Here is a 21,329-nt window from a genome sequence, read left to right on the forward strand (position 1 = left end):
TTTAAGAATTTATTTAAGCAAAGAGCAGAAACACCAGGATGTTTCAACACTATCCTATTCCTCTTACATAAATATTCTGTAACAGCAGAAGTTGATCCCTAATATCCGGGTGCCTTAAAAAACAAAAACCTTTAAGCCTAGAATTATTTTATTGGCCTGTTATCAGACATTTAGGGCTGTTTGGATCAGAGGCATCTTTATGTTCTGGCTTTTTATGCTTGCTTCTGAATACCAACCCTTCTTGGATTTTCTTTTAATTTTCATTTTAAAACTTTCCTATAATTTTTATTTTGCTTTGAAATGTATTATGTTAAATATGTCATGATGGTTCAAGAAAGAAGCTCTAAAAATATCCCACCCCAGCTTTCTGGATCTACCTTCTTGATCAAAACTACTTGAGCACATAATGCTACTTGGCAATAATAAATGCAAATACCACATAAACATGTTAGTTAAGACAGCTATCAATTTTAAGGCACAATCCTTTGAAAAGCCATTCACTCACTCCTCAGAAAAACTATTTGGAGAATTAACAATACTCGTTTTGCATAAACAATGAATTAAAATGAGAATGAAGAGAAAGGATAATTCCATACATCTATAAATCTTCCAAGGAAAAAACCCTGAAATTGAGTAGTATGTATATAAATGTGTTAATTGTTCTGCCAAGCCCAAATGAATAAGTATACATATTATTTATATATTAATAAATGTATAAATATGTGGATATATGTATATATATGTGGGTATATGCATATATTTATTCTTTAAGTGAACAACAAAATAATACATATTTCCTATACTAGCCAGGAATGACATTAAGACTGCTAAACAAAAGCATCACACCCCTGCTACTCTCCTTCTTCACTCCTACATAACCATTCAGAAGGGGTTGCTATTGTCTACTTTATAAGCTCATATCCTAAGCTCTGAAGTCACTCAATGGTTAAGGCAAATTAAAGCCATGGTAGAAATCAGAGGTCTTTTTGCAAAAGTTCTCAAGTGAATCCTCCTTTGACTCCCACTTTAACTCTGTCCTTCAGTAGTGGTATGACTTGAACAAAGTCCTTTATCTCTTTGCACTTCCTTTTCTTACTTTGTTAGAATGAGATTAATATCTAACCTGTCCTTCTTATATTACTGTATTGACGGATCAAGGTTGAATGGAAATGTGGATGTGTGGCATCCGGAGCCTGGCGGGCATGAGAAAATGTAAGACAAGGAGCTAAGGCCCCAAAGATGAAATAACACATCTAGGGAAACTGACTTCTGGAACACTAGTCAGAAGCAGCAGAAAAACGGTCTGAGGGTGACCTTGTGCCTCTTTGTGGTTTGTGTTTTAACTGTATCATCAAGCTAAGGCCTATAATGAATCTCAGATGATATCTCAAGCCTGCTATAGATGATGAGACTTCTTATGGTTTTGTGTATCAAAGGCCTTGTACAAATTCCTCCCCGAAGGTCCCTCCACAGCCTAAGCTCTCTGATGGGTTGAGTTTCCCTGCCCAGTAGGAAACTCGGTTCAATCTTCAGCCTGAGAAAAAGTTTATTTGTGTATCTCAAAGCTCTTTCAGAACCCGACCAACCTGGCTGAGATAGGCATAGCTTTATTATTCCGATCGTCCTTTACAAAGAGGGTAAAATGACCTATAGATTAAGGACTCACCTCTAGGATTGATGTCTGCACTTGGAGGATCTGTTCATGGCCTTTGAGCTGCCGTATGCAGATTTTGCAAGACAGCTGGGTGGTGGTGGGCGTGTAACGCTCCAGGGAGAAGGCACAGTGCAGGGGCTGTCGGTTACTGCACCACACACGGGAGAAAGGGACTTCCTGTAGGGGAGATGGAGAGAAGAGGGTATGGTGTGCAGAGCCTGGCTAAAATGAACTAAGAACAGGAGAGACGTAATAGCAATAATGATGATGATGATAATGACGATGATTGCAGCAGAGATAATTGCCTAAGCGACTTTGGTGGAATTGTTGTAGAAATAATGTTCCAGCATATGTCAAGCAGAGCAAAAGTAATTAATGTCAATTCCAATTGACAACATTTGAATTCCAAAACCACACTGCAAGAGCTTGGTTTTCACTTGCTGACACATAATTAAAAGAATACCAATAAAAATTAATCATCATTTTTTTCCCACTGAAAAAAATATTTTCATTTAGAGGACAACTATGGTCCATGCTTCTATTTAAACCTGGGTAGGATGCTATCTTCTCACTTAAGTAAAAATTACGCTAAGTAACTGACTGACCAGAATGTATCCTCATGCCCTCATGCCACAGACTTGTGAAGAATTGGGTGAGAACACAATATTGCATAAAAATTAACACTTGCAAATCACACACATATCCCAAAGAGAAAGAGAGAGGGTGAGAGAGAAAAACACACACACACACACACACACACACACACACACACACACACACACAGCTACCCCAGTGTGACATAGTTTTCCAACTCTTAATTTGTTCAATTTGTCCATTCTACAATTATGCAGAAGGTGCCTGCTGATGGCCTAATACTGTACTAGGTAGGCAATAAGAAACATAACAAATTAGGTTCAGTCCCCACCACCAAGGGGTTTGTAGATAGTTAAGTGGCAAAAGAACTTTTTACTAAATGAGGAGAGAAATTATAAAATCTAAATAGATTACTCATTTTTCCTAGTCATTGCCACCAACTGAACTGTGCTCAGGCACGTGACTTTAAAATAGTGTGAAGTAGAAGTCAGTCATCAAAATTTTTTATGTACCAAAAAGTCTCTCCTTCTTACTCAAATGTCCTGGAGTCCTCAGTAATGACCATGCATGTACAACCTCTAGTTACCTTCATCCTCATTTTTTCTCTGTTTCTCATTTATTAATTTTCTCCTTTATCTGTTGCTAAAAATATAATTTTCTGTAGTACTAAAACTAAAAAGTATCAAAACATGTATCAAGTATGGAAGTTGGGGACCCTCAACTGTGACCGATGATGAAACCAGCATATGTCATGAGATTAAGGAGCATTACTGAAATTTAGTCCCCTCACTTTGAGGAACTATGAGTTATCTAGTTATTCCTGAGCTCTAATATGCACACTTGTTTGCATGCTTTGTTTCCTAATTTTACCTATAGAAAGTTCACAAGTTTTGATTTTGGATACTTCCTGGGGGAGCCAGCAAGGAAGGGTAGATTTTTAGATTGTTGCACATTTGCAGAGAAGAGCTAGTCTTAGGAAGTAGGAAAGAACAAAGTCAAACATTCACTTCTACCATGCATCTCAGCAACAGATCTAAGAAACTTGCAGGTTGTTTTGTTTTGTTTGTTCTTAATCCTGAACCAAAAGAATGGCAATGGACTTCTATCTCAAGAAGTAGAAACAAGAACTCAGAGAAGGTTTACAGGTGTGAAACCTACTGGCATTTCATTTATGTTATTCCTGTGCGAGATGTGGACTGTTAGAAATGCAACACTATCATTGCCATTCTCTCTTCTTCCCTTCTTGCCAGGGGCTGGAAGCCTAAAAACTACATTTTATGGACTCCCTTGCGGGCAGGGAGTTCACATTTCCATTCTACCAATGAGAGGCACTTATGGTAGATCTGGAAGGAAGACGAGGTGTGGAAACCATCACTGCTACCCTAACATCAGCAGGCAGGTCCAAGGTTTTGGCTGACAGCCTCAGGAAGGTTTATGGGAACTTCTGGTCATTCTCTCTGAAAATCCATTACTTCAGTGCTGGTGCAGTTTCCTGAAATTTCTGAACTTGATGGTTTCCTAATATTACTGGTGACTTTCTCATCAGATCTTGGATCCCCCAGGTTCTTCCAAGGTTTTATAAGCACATAAATCCCTTGGTTAAAATTTCCTGGGTTGAACTATCTTGAGTGCTTTCTGTTTTTTTTTCTTTTTTTCTTTCGAACTTCCTAGGCTTTCTGTTTTCTTGACCAAAACAATTCTTCTTGATTTGAGGAAGGTCTCTTAGAAACCGATATGAGGTGGGCAACACTGAAAAGGTGCCACTAGTGCATTCCTCATGTAGGTTGTCAACTAGAGAAAATGTTGGAAGAAGCACTAAGCTAATGACCACTAAGGAAGCTTTTGGCTGGAGTACAACTTGCTTGTACCACCAGCTGACAGCACAGGTCCATTTAATGATATCTTTTTCCTACATTCTTCTATCCCAAAAGTTTTACTTACAATTCCTTCTGTTTCCCTCAGGTAGTAGACACTGGTGCAGAGGCCACTTCTGACTGATGGGAACTCCTGAAAACCTTTAGCAGATGCCATTTTCCCTAAAACACTCCAAAATGACTTTTCACTTGTACCATAATATGCACTTACATGTTCTGCTATTTCGCCTTGTTGTATAACCTGACTCCCTATTTCTCCTTCTGAGCCTTTTCCATTTTGCAAACCACAGGTGGCTCTTCCTCCGCATCTCAGCCTCTTACACTTCATTCTCTGCCTACTCTAGTCTTCCAAGATCCCACCTGCTTACACTTGCCCAACTGCCATCTATCTGTGGAGGATTCCAAAAATATTATCTCTGGTTAATGGATATCTCCTTATCATCAATCCCTGGCATTATACCTACAAAGAATTTTATTTAACCTTTATTTCTATGGTAATTTTACCTTTTGATAACCATCTCTCTCCCATTGTGATTCTTTTCTTTTCTGATCTCCATTACACTTTACTATGGCTAAGTGTAGTAATCTACCCCCTATTTTTTCTGCTTTAATATCTACTAGACAGGGCTAATGAGGGGTTTGGGGCCTGGTGGGAAAGGGGAAACAGAAAGCAGGTGATTGGTACTCTTCAGGGGATAGTATTATGGTCTCTCTTTTACCTCTAATTATGAGTGGGAGACATTGATGTAACTAGCTATCTAGGAACTCTTTTATTACATGATTCCTTTGCTCAGGGGATCACAATGGCTGCTTGATGCCTGCCATGTGAAACCTAGTCTCTGGTCTGGTGTTTGAGGGTTTCTATCGTCTGTTGCCCTGTACTTGCTCTTTCCATTCTTATTTTTATTAGCCCTCAAATGAAGTCTCTTCTCTAAATCAGTGAAATTTTGCTGTTACTTTGCACCATGCGCTTCAATGAAAGCACATATAACTTAGAACTCTGTGATTAACAGGTGCTTTAGCCTAACTAAGGTAGTTTTGTGCAACTAAGCTAACTAAGGAGCTTTTTGTTTTCTAAAATTGAAATTTGAGTTATTATAGTGTATGGCAAGCACTTGGACTTCAGAGCTTGAGAAAAAGCCATGCTCAAGATCTAGCTTTTAAGCAAACCTACATTTTTTGCAACTTGATTTGAATCCTTGGTAATGCTTACTTTTCTAAAATATTGGCATCAACCACTTATTTTAAAATGTCTTCTCTGGTATCATTTGCTAAATTTCCTGTATTTTCTCATGAAAACACTGAAAGAAAGGTAACCTACTGCAGAGATAATTTTTTCTTGCAGAAAGACATGCGAATCAGCACCCAAAAAAAAAAAAAAAAAATTCCTCCTTTCTTTTTCCATTCCATTGCACACAATCAAAACATTTTTAAAATCTGATTTTAAGACAGTATCAAAGGAATATTTTTTATTGTTGATTTGAGTAGCAGCTGCCAATAGTGCCCAACAAAACATTTAAAAGTAATAGAATTAGAAGCACTGTGATTAGCGTGTTTTCAGGGCAATCATCTTTGCTTTCACTTATTCAAAAAACAAAAACAAAAAACGCCAACATGCTCACTGAACTGACAGGAATTATGTGGAAAGTAATATGGGAGGACAAAGTGTAGCAAAGTTATGGGTGTTTAAAGAATTCTGGAAATGTTTTCATTTTGATTCCCATTATAATTAGGTTCCTAGCAGATGGAGAGAATGTAAATCATATCCTGGCAGGAGACAGACAGTGGGTTCTCCAAGATACATAGCATGCTGAAAAGACAGCTGCTTTTATCCTAGGGAGGAGACAACTCGACTATATGTTTGGTTGAATTTTAAAAATAAATTAATAATTTATTGTATTATGTTTATTACAGCTTCCCTACCCCATAGCCAGCAAGGAATAAAGGAAACTGTGATTTAGAAGCTCTCAAGTACCAGTAACCTATTGAGAGCAGAGTTATTTACCTCCCAGAGGAGGGTTGCTAATTTTACAGAGGGGAAAATAGCATATCCCTAATTGTAGTAGTCTTAAAGCCTGAGAAGAAAATGAAGAATCATGAATTGTTTATCTGGAGGGGACTAGCAATGTGGGCCTCAGGTATTTTTTGAACCAAGGTCAGTGGGTGCCACCATCTCTGAAGAGCTGGCATAGCCTTTCCTTACCTCTCACCCATCAAACCTGGCTTCATAAGCATGGTTATAGCATAACATTCCATAAACTATAATCCTCTAGAACTCAAATCAACTAGATTTAAAATCTTGGTGGTCCTTCTATAATATATAGGCTCTCCTTATGAAGCTCTGGACCCAAACTTGAGCTCTGCCATTCTGAAAACATTTCTCATGCAGTGTGTTGGTGTCTCATAGGACAGACAGTCTATGCACTGGGTTCCTCCCAGACCTGTGCCTTCCTGGGAAACTCCAACTTTCCTAGAAGAAAACAGGAAGGTTTCCTGGTAGAGTGGGGTTTGGCTACCAATTGTAATAAGTTGACTCCCAGATTTGAAGTTAGATAGAGGGACAGAGGAATAAGAAGGCAGTGCTACCAGAGGTCTTCCATGCATTGAGTTAGAGGATGATAGGGAGATTCACCAATTGGAGAGACTTATAAATGATGTCAGGGGTAGTGTGAATTTCTATCTCCACAATAGCTCTCTGCAATAACAAGATAAAGGGTCTGTTAGTTCCTAACCACTAAGCCCTAATGAAAAGCCATTCTCTATTATCCATGCTAAGTTTGTCAGTGCACATGATGTTGTACATGAGGTTCAAGCAGGCTGAACACAAACCCTCCCAAAGTGCTTCCATCTAATGCCTAGAGCAAACACAGCATGGCCATTAAGCCAAGCACAATATGCATTCACACAAGCTGAGGGATTTCAATGATGACAGGGACAAGGAAATTGGTGGTAGGGGTGGTAAAGAGAACAGAGGAATAGAGCGGAAAGCCATTTTGGGTAAGAAAAATGAGGTGGAAATGAAAACTCAGTGGCAAGCCTCCTGATGCCGAGAAAATTAAATTGTTTCTCAGCCTTCCAAGACTCTTTCAAATTATGCTCAATTACAAAAGGCAAATATTTATATATCTTCACAACCTCCATGTACTCCAACCCATCCCAGCAGTAAAGCTTGTTGGGTTTCCTTGTAAGTCAATGCTTCTTGGCTTTGGTTGGCGCTGTTGCATCCTCTGCGGTCAGGAGGCACTTAGCTACCCTAAGCCTCTTCTTCCCAGGGCTCTCTTTGGTATCCCTTGTGTTAGAATTATTGTTTAAGTGCAGCTGCAAGGTAATGGTTCTTTCATCTGATTTTTTATCTCCAAGCATTAAACTTAATAGTTCACTTTGGACTGAGTCACTTGCATTAGATCCATGAAATGAGGCCCTTATAACCCGTAAAGATTAATACAGAGGAATTTGCATGCCGACCAGGACTTGTTTTAACAATACTCTGAAGTTCAATTTGGACTAGAAACTTTAAATACTGCTTACTGGAAAACAAAGAGGTCTAGGTCTTGAACATCATAAACAATATATTTATGCATACAAAACTCCTCTCCATGAGGAGATGTGCTGAATATCCCCCCGCCCCAAAATTGTTCAGGGTTATAAGAGATGTTCATGCTGTTTGAATGCACTAAAACTGTACCCAGACAGGCAACTCCCCAGGTAATGAGAAGTCTGAAAAGTAAATTAAAAAATGTAGCCTTGTCCAAGTTTAAAACTCTGATTTTTAGAAGTTGGATGGTTGGTGATTCAACTATTTTCTGACTATCATGGTGTGTGCTGTCAAGGATTTTTTTCTTGCGATTTGGCTTGTTTTCATTCTGACAAGCTGGTATACCTGTGAGTAGTTTTTTTAAAAAATGAATGCTGTGAGGTTGGAAAGGTTAAGATACCCACAGGACTTTATACGTTATGCTGATGGGCAGACCAGAGACTTGAAAGCGTTCTGTGATTCCAGATCAGTGTGAGTCCACCAGAAATTTAACCAGAGTTCAGGAAAGGCCCAGATAACTGACTCAAGAACTATGGTAGACTAGCCTGTTGCCTACAATGATAATATTTATAACTGGGAAACTTCAGTGGCAGGATCACACATCAATAAGAGATCTGTTCATGCTAAGCATTTTCTCAAAATCCCTAAAGAAAGTCTGAGTCTCCCTGCAATGTTAAAAATAAAATTCTAATAAGAGACATGTGGACAATAATATATAAAAGTATCTTTAGATATTTATAAAAAGACTCTAAATAAGGCATATTCTTTCTTTGCTTTTCAATTTGTAATTTTTCCTTCTTGCCTTGCCCACCAAGCACTTCATATATGAAGGACAACGTCTCTTATTCTCACCTGACCAGCCATAGCTCTTTATAATACAAACTCATCATCCTTAAAAAGTTTCTGGCAGACGTTCAGTTGTTTCATTGCTGAATACGATTAAAACAATGTCTTATAATGAACCGATTTTAATAAAAACAAACCAACACACAAACCTTACTCTCCATTGTTTAAGTGGGCATCTTCAACCTATATCGAACAACAATCCAAACAGGAGAGAGGAGAAATGTCACGTTACCTGACTTGCAAGCACCTTTCCCCCACCTGTTAGAATTCTGTGAATTTATGACAATATGCTTCGCTTCTTGTGTGCAGCCCAAACTGTTAACGTCTCTGTGACAGTTTTGAGGTGAAATCTATTCTTCAAAGGAGAAGGAAAATCAAGTGAACCCTCACCAAGTTTGGTGACATGCTTGCTGGTTAAAGCAAAGCTGTTTTTGTTAGAAACCCATTTGGCCAGTACCTGGCATGCAGTGAATGGTTTAATTCTCCAGAGGAATGGGGGAATATCAAGGACAGAGATCTGAAGACTAAAGGTATTCCCTTTGAAATGCAGCAACTTTGGTTCTTCCAGTAGTTGTCCACCTTGATGCCTTTCATCTGAAACCACTTCCTACAGGGGAGGAAGAAGAAGAGAAAAAACAATGGAGTATTCATGTAGAATCTTACATATTTTCTCTATGTGCATTCATATGTTTACCACCACGTGTTTCCCACAAATGGACAAACAGCATCATAGTCACACATCTCTTCACAGCTCCATATCCCTACAAGGCTCAGGACTAAGGACTAAAAGCTGCTGAGAAACAAGCACTTGGTAAGAAACAAATAATTGCTGTTTATTATTTGAGTTGCTTAGGCTTTTAAACACACTGTGCCTTTCTTGAAAATTAGAAGACCGCCCATGCCCCCAAGCAAACTGTAATACTGTTGAGTTTCCACAATTATATGTATTTCATTCTGAAATGGCCATAATCAAGGGATGTACTCATACTTAACCTGACACATCATCATATTTCACAATAATGGTAGAAATAGCCCCCTCCACTCTGGTTCAATTTTTCTTTACTAGCACAGGCATTATCCAATATTTATTCTTTTGGCTTAAATAAATGTTCTGGTGTGCATGTATCATGTTTATTTGTAGTAATATTCATAAAAGTTATTATGCCAAAAGGCCAAGAAAAAAAAAGTTGTTTATCAAGTTAGCTGTAGCTCAGAACAACAGAAATCAAATTTCCAAGAAACCCTTCTGTGTCTTCCACGAAAAATCTTTATACAATACAATCTAATACAAACTCAGCCCTCATACATTCTATTGAGTAAGCTATTTCATTGGTTCTAAATTTGTGGTGTTTAGAAATGTATGGGAGAGATGACAGGACAAATGAAAGTGTAGAACAAATATATATTCTATAAAATATTAAACTACTGTGGAGGTGAGGCTTTTAGTGTTACTGAAGGTAAGAGATCTCCTTAAATCCCTTTTTAAAATCACCACTAATTGACATATAATTTTCTTGCAGAGCTAGAATAAATACAAAAACGGAAATTTTTTATATCCTTTTAATCTTCCCGGATTCTAAAAAAGGTTGTAAGTAAGGTTGTAAAGTTGTAAGTTAAGGCAAATAGGTTTAACAACAAAATGCAACTTACATTTCAATTATCAGTGAGTAAAAACAACTTTACTGGTTATCTCATCCATCTCTTGTCTATAAGTAGAATGACATTAACAAAAGCATTTCTGACTAAGAAGCAGCCATCCAACTTTTATCCTTCATGTACACATAAACTGTTAATAGATTGTTAGTGTCTTTTCTTATGACCGAATGATTCCATTCCAAAGCCATTTTCTCTAGCTCTTTGGTTTTACTTGTAGGAAGGATGTTTCTTGGGGATTTTGGGTCAGCGTTAAGCTAGCTGTGATGAAGGAAATATTCTATATTTGTGCTGTGCATTGCGGTATCCACTAGCCACAATAGCTGTTAAGCACTTGAAATATGGCTAGAGTGACTAAGGAAATTAATTTTTCATTTTAATTAAAGTTGAAGATCCACACGTGATTAGCAATGATCATACTGGACAGTACAGCACTTGGTGATTCGTAACATGTAGATTTCAGAGTTGAGCACAATAACCTGGTAGCCATTGTCTGGTGGGGGCTGCAAAAGAATGGAAGGAAAGAGGCAGAGTGGGAAGGAAAGAGAATGAATTTTAAACGCCTACTTGGGCGAGACATTAGGCCTTTAACAGATGCTGGTCACTGATTTCTTCTTTTGAGATAAAATAAATGCCCACCTGAGCTATGCTTAAGCTGGATGCTGTGTATATAGAAATGAAACCGTTTCTGCCACCAAGAAGCTCACAGTGTAGTAAGAAGGTCAGAACAGTAGGCATATGATTATAATTTAGTATATAAGTTTGACCTCACATGTGTGCCCAGGAGGTTAAGCAAGACGAGGTGCCTAACACAGGTAGGAGGAGTGGCCAGGAAGGAAGTTGGAGGATTATGACCCTCCTAGAGGAGGTGATATTTGAGTTGAAACTTAGAATAAATATAGGAGTCAACTACTTGAAAGGGAGGAAGAAGACTTTCCAGACACTTAGCAGGGCACATACAGAGGGGTAGTGGTCAGACAGAGATGGTGTACAATACTGGACTGAAAAGTGTGTAGCTGGAGATGATGACAATGTCAAGCAGGGGCCAGGTCATGAATTCATGTGTGCCGTGCTAAGGACTATGCATTTCATTTTAGGATTATGTTGCTCAGGTTTTAACATGCATTGGGCATCTTTTGGGGTCTTTTGTACGTGAAAGAGTATTAATCTTGTAAACTGAAGATGGAAGCCTAAGATTCGAATCATATTTCTGCATAGTCTTCGGCAGATTACTTATTTTCTTTAGGGTTCAGTTCCTTACCTGGGTTTATTTATAGTAAGGCAAGATAATTAATATAATATATTAACCTATTTTTGCAAATCTGGTACGAGTTTAGAAACAAGTAGGTACAAATAAGAAGTGTGCTCATTTAAGCCACAGCATAACCGTTTGGCTCTCTAAAATACAAGGAGGGACCCCCCCAAAAATGAAATTATTTTTTGGAGGGTGGAACCCTTACAATACTGGCTTCCCCTGCTGGGTAAGTGTTCTAGGAACCCATTGCATCAGTGTACCAGCTAGTGTTGTTGTGAAAGGCTGAGTTCGGCTTCAGTGAATTTTGGGGGGAGATTCTTTCAACACGTTTGCCCATTTCATGATGAGTGATTTACAAATGCACCTGCCTACACCATCCTGAGTGTTGAGCAGTTTTTGATAAACAATGGCAGAACCCCTGTGCTCCACTCTCCCTAATCACCTTATGTCACTGGGAGAGACTGTTTTCGTTTGTTTTCCCAGATGAAAAAAGTCCTCAAAGGGAAACATTTTGCCGGCAGGGGCACTAAAAGGTGTCAAAATTGATGAGTTCAAAAACTGTTTTGAGCAGTGGAAAAAGTGTCTTGCATCAAATAGAGACTACTTTGAAGGTGACTGAAGTTTAGACACGTCAGAATAAATACACAATTTTTAGTAAATTTGATGGGTTTTTTTGTGTCCTCTTCGTATGCCCCTTTCCTTTACGTTTAACTTGCCTTAAGAGGCAATGAAGTAACTGACACCAGGAGATGAAGTGACTTGTTTAACTTGTGTAACATTGTTATGCTATGGTTTAAACAAACACATTTCTTATTTGTACCCACCTGTTTCTAGGCTCACACCAGATGAAGTGTTTCTTAGTATAGTGCTAGGTCATTTTAATATTTAGAAATTGCACAGAATCATCAAATTAGAAAGAAACTTAATAAAGATTTAGATCACTAAGTACTTCATTTACAGATAAAAACATGGAGACCCCCCACCTCAGAAGAAAGTTATCTGCCTAAAGCTATGCAGTTAATGGCAGAGCTAAGACTAGAACAGGGCAATTTGATCATAGTCCGGTGTTTTTTCTACTATATTTCCTTGAGTTTTTTTGTACTATACTTGACAGTTTTTAAGAGTCATATGAAGGTCAGACTATCATTAACTCTGTCCAGAAATAATTCTTCATTAGTGCAAGATATATGTATAAGGTGACACAAGTCAGTTTGTATTTGTCCTAGAGTTATATACATATGTACTGTCTAAATAGTTCTTGAAATGCAAGTAGAGAATATCAGAAATTTAAAAAATGGATGTCTACTCATAATTACCACAAAAGAAAATATTACCTTTAAAAAAGTTCTGCTTGCTGGGTGCGGTGGCTCATGCCTATAATCCCTTTATAGGGAGCACTTTCTCGGAGGCCAAGGTGAGAGGATGGTGAGAGGATTGCCTGAGCCTACAGTTTCAAGACCAGCTTGGGCAACTGGGCGAGACCTCATCTCCACAATAAATCAAAAAAATTAGTTGGGCATGGTGGCCTGAGGTTCCAACTACTTGGAAGGCTGAGGCGGAAGGAGTGCCTGAGCCCAGCAGATCGAGGCTTCAGTGGCTGTGAACATGCCACTGCACTCTAGCCTGGAACGACAGAGTGAGACTCCAACTCAAAAAAAAAAAAGAAAAAAGAAAAAAAGTTCTGCTTTATGGCCCCAAGTTTAAACACAATATGATTTATTTTTTTTTGCTTTTTTAGTTTACTACCTTAATCTGCATATATTGAACCAATTAACTGTGTCCTGTCATCTTGCACAAAATATTAACTATAGTTATTCTGTAACAAAACAATTATTAAAATGAAAAAGCCCAATCATAAACTAATTATTATATTTATATATTTGTAAAGGTACAATTAGCTTCAGAGCTAAAGAAACTTCTAAGTGAAAACTTTAGAACATTATCCAAATAAAATGGACTGTATATAACCCTGAGTTCCCTTTGCTTACAGTATTCCCCTGAAAGGCTGGACTTGGAAATCTCCATTTACAAATGCTTCTTGGATGATTCTAATGACCGGCCAAGTTTGGAAATCAGTGATACAAGCAACTCTGCTGAGCTACTTCTGAACCACTTCCATGGAGGTATCACTCCAACAGTAAGCCCTGATATTCACTTGATTTTTTTAAATCTGCCTTCTATATAAGGTGGAATGCTTGCTAAATCTCTGATGCTATTGCTGAATTAACATCTGAGTTAAGGAACTAGAAAACAGGGTCTGGTTGGTTTCTTAAAATAAAATGCACCTCAAGGCTCTTGATGGTGGTTTTTCTAGGCATTCTACTTCATCATTTCACACTGGGGTTGCAAGTCATCCAGTTCTAGGAGCTGTGGCCAGAAGAAACTTGTGTTTTGTGCCTCACTGAGCTCTTTATGTTGATTTAATGAGACAGGCAGCAATATTCAGGTATGCTTCAGGGATACTAAAACAGGCAGGCTGAATTTACATATTTATGAGACAAAACTATGTGAACTTACACACACACACACACACACACACACACAGAGAGAGAGAGAGAGAGAGAGAGAGAGAGAGAGAGAGAGAAATTATGTCACTGTGGCGTTTTAATTTAAATGCTTTACGTGAATAATATTTCCCAAGGTTGCATTATTGATAAACATTTCCTACATCTTGAGGAAATCCTTTGAAATTAGATTCTAGATCTACATTAATGCTAAGTAAGTAATGAGTAATAAGAGGTACTGAATAGGAGTGGTGGAAGCAATGGGGAAAAAAACAAAAACAAAACAAAAAAACCCCAACTAAGTTGGGTTTTTTTTTTTCTATTTTCTTTCTAAGATAAGATAGGGCAAGTACTTAATTCCTTACTTTCCCTATGTCAAGGTTTATTTGAGCTGTATGTGTGTGTCAGTGTGTAATAAAACACAATAACCAAAATCAGGTCTTAAAGTGTTATTGCTTTGAAAATATATCACCATTCCTCAAACTTTGGTTTGCATTTATTGACGGAGGTGATGTCAAGCACACAGACATAAAATAGCAGCTCTAATTATTACAAAAATAAAGAAGCAGGAAGGACAAGAAGTTATTTGGTCTTTGTCTTCTTAGTCTTCTCTCACCTACAGGCAGATGACGTTTTTATTTTTTAAGAACATATCTGAACTGATTTAATTTTCCACAGAGACAGTTTTAGATGTATTTATCAGAACAGATCTTCAAAAATCTGAAACTAACTATGTCTTAGCCAGGTATATGAGGTATTTTGTTTTGTTTCAAAGAAACTGCTATTGTTACTCAGATAAGCTACCCCCAGAGCAAATGAGAAGCAAACAGAGCAAATGAGAAGCAAAAGAGTAGCCCTGCGGGAAGTATAGAGAAAGGAGGACTGGACTGAAATTAGAGAATTTTTTTATTTAGTTACTGAAATCCTCTAAAGAAATATTCTTCAGTGGGGCCTTTATATTTCCTGTCCTCCACCCAATACTGAGGACAAGCAGAGTTGGATTTGGACACACTCCTTCTTGCAAGGTTTTCCAGTGAGGAGGTGAGTACATGTTTTATGGGATACAATTTCCCAGTGAGCTATAAGTGAAATGAAAGATGTAATGATGTCCTCAAACCAGGCTTCCCTTTTGGCTAAGTTCTAGCTGAACATATATTTGTTATCATTTCTTTGAGATATGAAAGATGTACTACAATAAATACATCAACTGTCACAGCTATGCCTGTATCTATCTCCTAATCACAACACATTTATTATTTTAATAGTAGTTGAAGCCGGGCTCGGTGGCTCAGCCTGTAATCCCGTGCCTTTGGGAGGCTGAGGTTAGTGGATTGCCTGAGCCCGCGGGTTTGAGACCCGCCTGGGCAGCAAGACCTTATCTTTACAATAAATCAAAAAATCAGCCGGGCGTGGTAGCGCATGCCTGTAGTTCCGGCTACTCGGAAGGCTGAGGTGGAAGGACTGCCAGAGCCCAGCAGGTCGAGGCTGCGGTGGCCGGGAGCGGCCACTGCAGTCCAGTCTGGGTGACTGAGTGAGACTCCAACTCAAAAAAAAAAAAAAATAGTAGTTGAAACAAATTCTAGGATGGGCAACTTGTAGAGAAATGCTCCATGAAAAAACTATTTACTAATTTTGATGAAGTCAGGATTATACAAGATTGCAAACAATGTTTACACTGTATACTATATTTTCAGATAATTTGGGATATGAAGATGTTCAAAATGAACCCTTGCAGAAGGTCCTGAACACATTCACTTAACAAAGCAGAAATCCAGAAAGCAGAAATCCAGAAAGCAAGATTGTTTCAGAAACAAAAACCAGAAACAAAGACTGGAGAGTAAATGGTTGTTTCCTGGACTAGAAAAGTCTCAGTTCAGAAATACTGCATGTTTTCTTTTAATCTATATGCGGGCCAGTTATTCAACCACAGTTGATGATCTCTCAGAACCCCAGGGGGGAAGCATGGCCTTTCTCCTCATGACAGCTGTCACATACATCCTGTCAATAACAAGTACAACCAAAACCAACTTTAAAGTCGGTTTTATTTGACATAATAGGAGAGATAAAGAACCACTGGAGGTAGAAAGATCATGACAAATGGGGTCGAAGGTATTTCTACTGAAAAACAGTTCTCTAAAGCAAAATGAAAGAGTGTACTAATCTAAGAAATACCTCTACATAATGAAATAAAGATATTTGGATTCATTTATAGGACGAAAAAACATTCTTTCTAGTACTGACTAAAAAAGGTCTATTACTAACAGGAAAAAGCTGTGTTTAGGGCCACGTTTTCATGACTTCCACAGCAATTTGTATTCATGTGTGAAAAGTGAAGCTCTTATAGAATCTGGAAGCAACAAACAGAAATGAAAATAGATGATCTGAAAGTCACCAAGAATAAGCTCTTTAGGCAAATGTCTTTCTTGCTGCTATATTATACATCAGCAGGGAGACCATTTTTCAAACTGGTTATGAGGGCTGACTTCCAAGGCAATAGTGTGAACAGCACCTCACAGCCACAGTAGTCAGCAGTGGGTTATCTATATGAGCCAGGAGACTGGACATCTTCCATGATCCTCCGTGGTTACTCGTTTACTCAGCCCTTAAAATCCGACTGAGTTACTACACACCCAACTAGAGTCATGGTACATTTTACAACTGTTTAATGCTAGTGGTGACCCCACAATGAACCCCTTTGTTTAAGACATTCATTCTTTATTTTGGCTTCCTGAAGATCTGTTATGTATTTTCTCTCAGAGAAGTTTTATTGGGGGTAGGGAGAACAGATGAAGAGTATAAAATGGCAATCACAGGATGAGGTTTACCTACCTACACTGAAGTTCCTTACTCTACAAAATGGCACACCTCTGAAAGAACCCCTTTGATGAGTGTGCCCTTCATAATGACCTGCACTACTTAAGTGATAGTCAGGGAAGGTTTGAAAACACAGGCTGGTACTATGTCACTGTTACTGGCTCACATTCAGGATTGAGGTCATTGTATTTTTTTTTTCTATTGATAAACATGAGTTTTCCAGCTCAGTGTCTTAAAATCTAGTTACTGAGGAAATGCTCTGCATAAGGAACTTAATGATCCAAAACTGGAATAGCAGGGATCTGGAATGAGGTGTGTCAGGAGAGCTATGCTATTTACATATGGGCAAAGCTTACACAGGCTGTTCTGCATCATCCTTGCTGCTATTAATAAAATTTATACTCTTCATGAGCAGCTTATTTAGAATGAGTCTTACATGATTGAAAGTACCCAAAATGGAAAGGAACCTTGAACCATCTCTGTCCTAGTACCCCGATAATTAACAGACTATGTGTCCAGGATATAAAATGACTACCTGGTGATAGGTATGATTTGTAACTGTTGTTCCCTAACTACAACCTTCAGTTGATTCAAGCAATTTTCTTTGTACATCAAGTAACTCTTTTCCTGTGGCTCATGCTATTTGTTTTCTTCTTGATATGACATTCCTTTCTCTTTTGCTCCCAAATCTCATCTATCCTTGAAAATTTGCAAAGCGTTCTCAAAATCTGTTTTCTAACTCCTCTTTCACATTTGCATCTCTGTTTTCTGAATTCTGACTATACTGCTAATCAGTTTCATGATTTAGTACACAATATTTTCCACATGTGTTAACCCTACTGTTTTTTTGAGCATCAAGTACCTCATCCCCCCTTACACTGCTGAACTCACAGTTCTTGTATCCCAGCCAAACCAGTGGTGTGGGTTCATTTTCCAGACCCTCAGTAATAGACTTTTCTGTTGATACTGATCTTTAGAAAACTCCATACTTTCATGACACCAAAATAATTATTTTAAAGAGGCTGACCTGAAATGCACAAGGGGTATTGTCCACACAGTAAACTCTTAAGTTGTAATCCAGGGAGTTACAGGACATGCAGCCAAAAACTGCCACCTTGAGTTGCTTTACGGCACAGTCTGTGATTGGCTCTCCAGTGAGGGCATATGTCCCAAAGCTGTCTAGGAGCACATGACATGCAAAGGGGTCCAAAAGGCAGTAACAGGACGTGGATTCATCCTCCACTGACATCACTTCCTGTTGGTGAAAGGTGTGTTAAATTGTCTCACCTTGGAAATAAGATGTGATTTAACCATTACATCACCAGGACATATATAAACAAACAAACAAATATAAGTAAAATTTTCAGAATATTTTTATTGTCCTAATTTTCTTGATGACAAATGTTTCTCTTTCTATCAAAATAACTGCTTACATCAAGAACTCAATAAATGGCTACATCCAGCATGTTGTAGTTTCTACTTAATTGGTTATAAAGCAAAACTCACTTTGAGAGTTCTATTTCTGGTTAACTTGCTCAATGTCAAGTTTAAAAAAGATTTTTAACATTAATGTCAATAAGCAAACTTACAAGGGTCTATTTCTGAAAACTCTTTAAATATCCTTAAGGTAATGTTTATTTTCTTTCAAACATTTTTATCTTCTTTTATTCCTCCAAAATCACTCACAGGGACCACTAGATAAAGGATTTTGATAAGATGTACTAGAATATTTCACCCTCCCTGATAAGGATTTTGGTATGTGTTGCCTGGTTTGGTAGAGCATAAATATAACACCATCTGTGTGTAAGAGATTGGGAGGAAGTGCTGGGAAGAAAAAGCGAAGTGGCAAAAATCAAGGCAAACCCAAACATAATGGGAAGGGGACCAAAACATGGTCTTTTATGAAACCCGTGGAATTTCATGCTCTAGGAAATCTGCTCACAGTTGTGCTAGGACTGACTAAATAGCAGAATGCATTCCGGAACAAAGAAAATAGTCTAGTTTCAAGACATAGCTAGGCAGGGTAAATATAATCCATTGCAGCAATTGGGAATTTTCTTCTCCTAAAGAAACATGATTTCCTTTTACTTCTTTTGCCTGAAGCACCTCCTGGGAGGCAAGATCCCAGGGCTAGTTGGAACAGGTCATTGTGTTCCAACAAGATAATTCACCTGCTTTCATGCAAACTGACTTCAGAGGGACATAAAGGAAGCCCTATCAGATAGATAAATCAGAGCTTTTGCTTAAAATAGTAATGCAACTACAATCTTTCTTTGCTGTGAGATCTCCCCTGTTGTTAACCTCCTATTATATATCCTCATTCTCTTTCTTGTCTCTCTCTTTGTTCTCTACTTGTACTGTGTCCCTTTTGCATGTACTCACACACAGGGAAACAGACACTAATAATGATTCTCAATGCATCCATTAACTTACCAAATATACAAGGAAGTGAGGAAAGTCAGCGATCAGGTAGATAAATGTAAATATCTGTGTAAGGAATTACAACTGTGTTCTAAAACCAAACAAAAAAGTTCTAGATTCTTCCTTGTCTCTCTTTTCCATTATCATAAAAAAAAAAACAACTATCCAATACCTTAAAGATATCAGAAAATACTTGCCACCAAATGCTGACGCATTGTGTTAAGACAAGTTATGGTTAAATCTATCCCATAGGTGGAACCCAAATACCATTGTTTAAAAAAGGATGAATAGGGTCTCACCTCCCATTTGCCCTGCTGTGTCCTCTTCTTTAAATGGATATTCCAGTGCTCAGAACTGACATCTGCACAGTGTGGAATGGTCAGAGCAAAGGGAGTAGTGACGATCATGTCTGGAGGCCCACAGGTAACTTCAGGACTCAGGAGTACCTCAGATCCATCTGACTGGAGACTTTGGAAAAATATTAAAAGGGAGAGGCATATAAAAAAGTGGACATATTTGAATGAGAATTGAGTTACCCACTGGGGTTTTCTTCAGGTTCATCAAAATCCTCTCCAGGATTCCCTTCTAGAGAGCACCACATTTACAGAAGGCTGGCCTGGAAAACAAGCATTTGTCTTGAACTTCTCCGGTATACGGGTTGAATTTATGCCTAGATTTCAAATCTAGGTTTTGACACAAAAACAGGAGACAAATGCTTGTTTGGAAATACAGAGCAGAATTGGAGAACTCAGAGACTTGGCTGGTGGGTCACACTAGCTGCTGAATCTTTATTCTTATTGGTAACATTATCAACAGTCAAACAAGAACTTTATAGATATGACTGATCTCATAATCTTATTATCAGATTCCTATCTCCTGATGCTGGTATGTGATGAAACAAATTATTAGGACACAAAACAGCACTTCAAATCTATACAGATTGAGAAGGTTCATTCTGACTTTGAAAACATTTATATTTTGCCAACACACAAATACATAGGTTATATAGTAACAGCACAGTAGACATCTATAAACATGTATGACTAAAAAATACATACATATATCTCTTTCAACTTTTTCTTATTTTAGATCTAAATTTAAAATCTTTCTCCCCAAACCTAGTGTTCAGATTTTTCTATATTGTTAATTACTTACATTGGGAATTCAGAGTCATGAAACAGAGAAAACAAAGTAAAAGGGGAATAATAACAGCTCACTGAATGCATCTCTCTTTCATTTTCTTGGCTTTTATTTTTTATCTTTGCCCCAAAACAGTAAGAAGGAAGAGGCTACAGAAAAACAAACAGTGAGAAGATGTCAGTAGTCCACTTATTTTGCTCCCAACTGCATATGTGTTCTTTAACAAGCTATTTGATCTTTTTGTTTGCTGGATTTTTACTTGTAATAAATATGATATTGGATATAGAGCAATGCTACATTAAAGCTAGAATTGGTATTGTTATCAAAGCTTTCACTTATACTACCTAGGAAGGACATTTAAATATGTCATCCATGATCAAAAAAGCCCCTTGGACAACATAAAGATGAAAATCAGTGCTAAAAGATACCACCTTCCCACAATCTTATGTAAGCAAAGGGTTTTTCTATGAGGGCACCTAGAATGCTCTTAATTTCTGCATCGCTTTTGTTGACATCTCCTGTTCTCTTTCAAGTTAGTAATGGCACACTTGAGTTCCTTATTTATAATCTGCTGCTGCAATTAAGCCACACCATATAACTGAACAGGAACATTTCATATCTATTGTACCCAACACAGCACATGTAACATTGTTAAACCATCTCCTTCCCCCTCCAACAAGCACTGAAGATGCCTTCAAAAAGCTGTCTTAGCTGAGTGCCATAGTTCATACCTATAATTCTAGCACTTTGGGAGGCCAAAGTGAGAGGACTGCTGAAGTTCAGGAATTTGAGACCAGCCTAGGCAACATAGTGAGAACATGTCTTTACAAAGAAACAAAAAATTAGTCAGGAGTGGTGGTGCATTCCTATAGTTCCAGCTACTTGAGAGGCAGAAGTAGAAGGATTGCCTGAGCCCAGGAGGTTGAGGCTGTGATAAGCTATGATCATACTACTGCACTCTAGCCTGGATAACAGAGTGAGACCCCCAACTCAAAAATAAAAACAAACCAACAAAGTTTAATTTTCCACAAAGGTAATC

The 21,329-nt window shown here is 38.1% G+C and overlaps 1 protein-coding gene across 1 annotated transcript in view; it reads right to left on the minus strand.

Moving 5' to 3' along the window:
• The window catches only part of UNC5D (unc-5 netrin receptor D), a 240,857-nt gene that overhangs the window by 19,537 nt on the left and 199,991 nt on the right, over positions 1-21,329 (minus strand). The window contains exons 10-13 of the mRNA XM_021711370.1: positions 19,450-19,618; positions 17,757-17,984; positions 8,961-9,110; positions 1,667-1,831 (exon numbers count right to left, since the gene is read on the minus strand). Coding sequence (XP_021567045.1) covers positions 1,667-1,831; positions 8,961-9,110; positions 17,757-17,984; positions 19,450-19,618 — 712 coding nt within the window. The remainder of the gene's footprint in view (positions 1-1,666; positions 1,832-8,960; positions 9,111-17,756; positions 17,985-19,449; positions 19,619-21,329) is intronic.

The sequence above is a fragment of the Carlito syrichta genome, unplaced genomic scaffold, assembly GCF_000164805.1.
Source record: "Carlito syrichta isolate Samal-C Ts95f unplaced genomic scaffold, Tarsius_syrichta-2.0.1 Scaffold302094, whole genome shotgun sequence".
NCBI lineage: Eukaryota > Metazoa > Chordata > Mammalia > Primates > Tarsiidae > Carlito > Carlito syrichta.